General features: G+C 51.7%; 1 protein-coding gene across 1 annotated transcript; it reads right to left on the minus strand.

The window, feature by feature from the left end:
* Positions 1-1,367: 1,367 nt before the first annotated feature.
* Positions 1,368-6,570, minus strand: samm50l (sorting and assembly machinery component 50 homolog, like). Its single transcript, XM_068755115.1, has 15 exons — positions 6,465-6,570; positions 6,029-6,133; positions 5,805-5,906; positions 5,625-5,712; positions 5,075-5,181; positions 4,599-4,729; positions 4,259-4,346; positions 3,987-4,115; positions 3,808-3,879; positions 3,610-3,696; positions 3,377-3,447; positions 2,650-2,717; positions 2,413-2,559; positions 2,142-2,283; positions 1,368-1,914 (listed from the first exon to the last, which is right to left on the minus strand). The coding sequence occupies exons 1-15, from the start codon at positions 6,483-6,485 to the stop codon at positions 1,869-1,871; spliced, it is 1,404 nt and encodes a 467-aa protein (XP_068611216.1). The 5' UTR covers positions 6,486-6,570; the 3' UTR covers positions 1,368-1,868.

The following is a 6,570-nucleotide window of genomic DNA, read 5'->3' on the forward strand; positions in this document are numbered from 1 at the left end:
CTCAATTTACTTTTATATTTCATGTTTGGTTGGAGAACAATTGATATAACCTTTTGCACTTAACATCTGCAGTATACCTCTCTGCCCCAAATTATGGACCAAAAGTCCATTTCGGCCGGAGAAGAGAAGAATGAGGGATAATCAGGAAGAGGAGGAGATGCTGCAGAAAAAAATACGCAGATCTCTCATTCCCTGGTAAACTCACCTTCTGTTAAGCTCAAAAAACTAGATTTACTTTTGTTTTTCATGTTTGGCGTATAAAGACCAAGAACAATTGATAACCTTTTTCACTTAACATCTGCAGTATACCTCTCTGCCCCAAATTGTGGATCAAACGTCCATCTCGGCCAGAGAAGTTCAGAAGAATGAGGGATAATCAGGAAGAGGAGGAGACGCTGCAGAAAAAAATACGCAGATCTCTCATTCCCTGGTAAACTCACCTTCTGTTAAGCTCAAAAAACTAGATTGACTTTTGTTTTTCATGTTTGGCGTATAAAGACCAAGAACAATTGATAACCTTTTTCACTTAACATCTGCAGTATACCTCTCTGCCCCAAATTATGGATCAAACGTCCATCTCGGCCAGAGAAGTTTAGAAGAATGAGGGATAATCAGGAAGAGGGGACCCAAAATGAAACAAATCTCTCTTGCCCTGGTAAGCTCACCTACATCACGCAACATCATTGAGTAAAGCGTAAAAGGGGATTTGTAGAATCCAGACGCTGTTAGACGAGTTACCACTGCAAGGAGGTTACGCTTCTGACGGTGTTCAAGTCTCGCATGTGAAAAACAGCAGCTGCAGCGTTTATTCTTTTGTTCCTTCTCAGGTGTGATTCAAGTAGAACCTCAAAGAACCAACCCACAGCAGCCGGCAGGATGGCGTGACACACATCCTCCAGCCATGCTGACCCCAAGAAAGCGGCGGACTACATCAATGGTGCTCCGTTCAGCCAAGAGGGCAAGAGCAGGAGAGAAGCGGGCTAAATAATCTGCTTTTATTTTCATTTGAATTAAAACATTATTGCGTATATTTTCTGTCATCTTGTCTTTATTCCGGGTCTGAAATAATGAAAAACGAGGGCGGCTGCCCGGGGCCTGATGACGGGGGCGCAAGCAGGGCGCACCGTCACTGATTACGCATTACGCACTCTGGTGGCCGAAAGCTCGTGGGACCCGTCTCGCATTGCTGCTTAGGAGAAAGACCCATCAATGACAACCTCCCTGAAGAGCCGAAGCACCAACGCATAATTATCTCATATCTGATTCAACATAGGCGACACGGTGGCGCAGTGGGCTGTGCTGTTGCTTAACACACACACACACAAACAGAGTTGGAGAAACTACAAAGGATCCAGAAAGCAGAGGGGAGCAGTTGTGATTTATTTGTAAAGAGATTCAACATTAAAAAGATGGTGGATGTTGGGGGGGGGGCGTCTCCAGTTTCTGCTCCGCCCCCTGGCTGAAAACGGGGATTCTTTCATCGTGCAGGTCGACTCAGCGAAGGCCATCGGGTCAAAAGAGTTTGGTTAACTGTCACATAAATTACATCCTGCTTCTGGAAAAAGAAGCAGCACCGGAAGGCAACTCAGGAAAACCTCTTACTTGTGACACCACAGGGAGAAAACAATGGCGGCGGACTTTTCAAAATGCCAGCGGCGGAGAGCGAGACAAATAAATAAATCCGTTTTCATTTCTCCAATCTGAAAAACGGCTGTTCCGTTTGCAGCTGGCACTCGAACGCCTCGGAGGAGTCGGGCACGCTGCCCCCCCCCAGTGACCCATGCTAGTGTTACACACACGCTACAACACGTTACACGTGACAAACAACAAAGGGAATCTCCCGCGTCGCGTCGCCCGGAGCTCTGAGGTCACAGGAAGCGGATCCCGGCTCCAAACTGGACACCGTCACATATCCTGGACAGGAAGGGGGAGACAAGTCAGGAGTTACTGACCTCTGTGGACAAAAAAAGTGTCCCCAGACATCAAAGCCAAACAGTCAGTTTCTGCCGATGCGTTGGTGACTCCACGAAACCAAAGGCGTCACGGGACAACGTGTGAATTTGCTGAAGCGATCCAGCTAGTTGCTTCCGTCTATCCTCTATTCTTTGGAGACCGCATGCCGTGAGAATCCTTCCGTCTACCTGTCTCCGCTCTGCACCCCCATGGGCACGCAGTAGTTGAGCTCCAGCCGGGCGATGTTCCCGAGTCGCAGCACGATGCCCGCTCCGTACGACCAGCGGATGCACTCCGCGAGCTTCTGGAGGTGTGCTCGGGGACCCCCTCCTGAAAGCCCAACACATTACAGACCACCCGATGCCGGCGCCTCTAAAGCTGAACTAAGGCAATATATATTTCGTTCGACTTTTTTTCTTTTTTTACCCAGCAGGCATCGGGTACATTCGATCCACCCACCGTAGTTGAGGTTGCAGAGGTTGCCTGCGTTGAGGAAGAAATGCGTTCTGAAAAGGTCTCCGAAGCTGCCCTTGCCTGGCCTGAAGGGCAGCGGCGTGTAGAGGTGCAGCCCGCTGGCCCAGTACGCCCCCCCGCCCAGGTAGTCACCTGGACCACACAGGGGGCGTCAGAAACAGGACACACACACACACGCACACACACACACACACACACACCTCCGGAACGCCAACGCCTTACCTTCGCTCTGCGGTCCGATGCTGTACATCCCGAATCCTCGCACACTGGTTGGACCTCCGAGGTAGAACCTGGACAAACGATAACGGTTCAATTGTCCAGTCAGGAGGCAGCGCCGACTCCAAATCAGAACTAGAAAACGACAATCAGAGATTGCAGACCCCGCCTCCAATAGACTATTGGATCTTGTGAGACAGTAAACAGGGCTTCCGGATCAGAGGAGCCAAACCTGCTCTAGCTTGCTGCTCCGGAACGTACTACAAGACACTTTCTGGACTCTTTTTCCCATCATGCCATTCGTGTCCCTCCCTCTTAAAGTTTACAGCACAGGCACGATTCCAGATGTAAAAATAATTCTAGAATCTGGATCCAGATCCGGATCAATGCCATTCTAGGGGAGGACCGAGCCACGGACAGAACCTTGCTTGTGTAAAATTTTCAAGTCGATTGGGTTACTATTTTTTGAGTTATGCGCTCGGACAGACAGACAAACAGACAAACATACAGACAAACAAACAAACAATTGCAATACCCTCGCCTCCTCTTCGGCGAGGGTAACAAAGTCAGACCAGCGTTTATAATAAAACACACATAACGGAGAAGGTAAGTGAGCCGTTTACTTTATGCGTAAAGCCTTTTTAATAAGAATCTGAGAAGCCGACATGTCAATAAGCCGTCGGTTCGAGTGAATGTTTGGGACGTTACCGTCTCAGCCGGACGGAGGACAAACCTGTCGGCGATGCAGGACGGCTGTCCTTTCAGCGGGTAGAGCATCCCACCCCACAGAGAAGCAGACAGGACCTGGAAAATACATTAAACAGTCTCAAAAGGTCCACTACGGGCCCACTGCTAGCGTTACAATGCAGCTAAAACGCCACGTTCACCGCAGTGAATGCCGACAGGAGGGCTTGGCACGCCGCGGCGAACCTCGGGCACGGTTACCCGTGACGACCGCCGTCTTACCGAGTCCCAGAAGAGCCGTTTGTTGAGCTGCAGTTCAAAATCCTCTTTCAAGAAGCTGGTGTCTCCTCCCGTGTAGCCAGCCAGCTCCTGCGGGGCAAACACACACACACACACACACACCATCGCATCTCTGCAGGACTGAGCAGGACAGCGGGGGGGCGCGGCGGGCGGGCGGCTCGCCTCTGGACAGAGACTGACCTGGTTGATCCGGAGTAAAGCGCCTCGACTGGGGAATATGGCAGAATTCCTCGAGTCAACGGAGACGGTGTGCTACGAACAAACGAGAATCCTGTTTGAGCAAAACCGAACTGAGCCACAGAGCGCACTGCGAGGTAAAAAAAAAAAAAGACACGAAATAAAACCCCCCCCGTCTGTACCGAGAGGGCAGACTTCAGCGAGTGGCCGCTCTCTTCCCGCACAGCGAAGGACGCGCTGCGCGCCAGGCAGCCCAGCGCCCGCCACACGCCTTCCCACTTCACCGTGTGGTCGGTGAGGCCGAGAGGAAACTGCAGGCGGACGGAAAGACGGGACAGCTCGACGTCAACGCACACGAGTGTCAACGTTTTAAAACGGCGTCTTTAAGTCTTCCACCACATTCTCCCGACGTGAATTCCGGCGTATTAGCGAGCCGCTCTCCGGACGTGCTTACGCTGAGCTCCGCGGACACGCCTCTGTCGGTCTCCTTCAAAGAGCTCCACGGGAACTGACCGGTGACTTTGTACACGTTGAGGCTGAGGCTGAAAGAGAAGGCGCCACACGCAGGAAGCAGATCAACGGAACGCAGGAAGCAGATCAACGCGGCAACTTTACAGCGGGAGCGTTTGATCCACAACTGGAAGATTTAAAAAAAGGGGGCAACTAGCAGCAATTAAAAAGTTAAAAGCAGCTCCAGGTACATCGGATTCCCGGACAGCCGGCTGCTGGTGCGATACCCGAACCCCGTCACCCTGACAACTGTAAGGCAGTTTGACCGGAGACAACGGACATACTTGCGCTCAAAGTGTCCCGGCTGGGGCTTGAAGAAGGACAGGCCGTACGACGTCTCCTTGGTCCCGTAGGAGAACTGGAAGGCGAGTTTTTCAGCTCGTCCAAGCATGTTGGGCAACGTCAAGCCGAGCACCTGGGACAGAGGACGGGGGACAGGGGACACGCTGTCCCGTCAGAGAAACGGATAACGTTTGCTTTCAGCCGCTTTCATGTGGGATACGCATCGATCTGTGGCCCCGTAACATGAATGAGAACGTTCACACGTAACAAACAACCGGCATCGACTGCGCAACCAGGGACGAGAGATAAAGAAGCCGGGGAGCAGGACTCAAGTCGTTTTATAACGGAGGAGAGGAAAGGGGGATGGAGGAGTGTTCCAGTCGTAGTATTTTGTGTTTATGTGTTTGGAGCTTTTACCAGACCGATGCCGGTCGGGACTAACTTCCCGACAGGAAGTGGCCGCCCCCGTTTCACTCACCATGCTTCCTTCGTTGTTGCCCACCATGGTGTTGTAGCTTCCCGTCAGCCTCTTCATCTCGGTCACCTCAAAAATGACGTCCAGACCGTTGGGCAGAGCGTCCGCGCCTGAGGAGGAGGAGGAGGAGGAGGAGCAGCCGATCGGGCGGAGAGCGTGTTAAACGATCCTGTTCAAATCGAGCATCGTCATCAATCCTTAGTGAGCACATCTGAAGCGGACGCCTTGAATTACGGGCGATAACGCATCCCAGATGAACTGATAAGAGTGGGGGGGACTCCTCGTCTCCTCCCTAGATGTCCTCTTTGTGGATAAGCTGAATGGAAATAATAGTCGTGCGAGATCGACTTGTAATGCCTGAATCAGGAGAATCTTCAGGAAACAAAAAAACGGATCCAGAAATGTCTGGATCGGCCCTTTGTGATTTACACGCATGCCGTGTTGTACCTGTAAATATAGATTTAGAGATCAAGTTTTAAACGTGTTTCTGTGCTAAAAACATTCTGGACGCTCGTCCCCGATGTCGCTACCGAGCCTGATCATTAAAGCCTACCTTCAGACGTATCAATGAGAACCTCCACCTCTTTGAAGACTCCCAGGCGGAGCAACCTCTGCCGAGCAGCGTGAGCTTTCCTCATCACCTGCAAGCGGAAGCACACAGCGCTGCGTTTATGAAACGGGCACAACCCGAAGCGCACGCCACGCCTCGCCTCGCCGCGCAGCGGGTCCTTACGTCGATGAGGTTCTTAGCGTGGAACACATCAGAGATCTCATAGCCCAGCAGATCCTCTTTAGTTCTCCCGAGACCCTGGATGTTGACGTGCTGGACGACCACCTGTGAGCAAACGTGGTTCACCGGCGCTTCGATTAGCATCAATGGTTGGAAGGGTGCATAAACAAAGCGGGTAGATTAAACTGGGCTGTATAAACAATAGAATTAAGATGACTCCTACTCACGTCTTTGTTTTCAAGGACCTCCTGCTTGGCCACATCTGGCGTCTCCGCCAGGTCATCGGGGGTGACCCCCAAATCCCGGCCACGCATCGGGAGCGGATCCACGTTCTGCAGTCATTCGGAATACTTTGTTAATCCCCAAAAGGGAAATTCAACATTTAATAATAAGAGGAAGGAAGCTTTAAATGGAATCAGACACAAACATCTGCGAATCGGCCTCCGAGATCATTTCTGGGTTTGCACGAGTCCGTCTAATGAGGTAAGAGAACAGCTCGATGACGTCATAACGCCAGGACAACGTTCACCTTTCCACGGCTCGCTGCATTGCAGTAAAAGGCTTCGGCTAACGTGAGCGTTTAGCAGCACCGACAGAGAGGTCACGGTAAAAAAAGAAAATGGAGCCGCGATGGTCTCGCTGTAAGAAACGAACCGAGCCTACCTTGGCGTGAACAGTCCCCATGGTCGCTCCAGCAGCTCTGCGTCGGGAAGACGGCGGATGACACTGATTACGTTCTCCAGCACGAACCTCCCTACAAGGGGGCCGC

Source organism: Brachionichthys hirsutus, chromosome 22 (assembly GCF_040956055.1).
Source record: "Brachionichthys hirsutus isolate HB-005 chromosome 22, CSIRO-AGI_Bhir_v1, whole genome shotgun sequence".
NCBI classification, from domain to species: Eukaryota; Metazoa; Chordata; class Actinopteri; order Lophiiformes; family Brachionichthyidae; genus Brachionichthys; species Brachionichthys hirsutus.

Coding starts and splice junctions, on each gene's coding strand:
- samm50l (XM_068755115.1), bottom strand. CDS start 6,485: ATGGGGACTGTTCACGCCAAG. Junction 5,182..5,624: donor TCTCATTGATACGTCTGAAG/GTAGGCTTTAAT, acceptor CCTCCTCCTCAG/GCGCGGACGCTCTGCCCAAC. Junction 3,697..3,807: donor CTTTACTCCGGATCAACCAG/GTCAGTCTCTGT, acceptor TTTGCCCCGCAG/GAGCTGGCTGGCTACACGGG.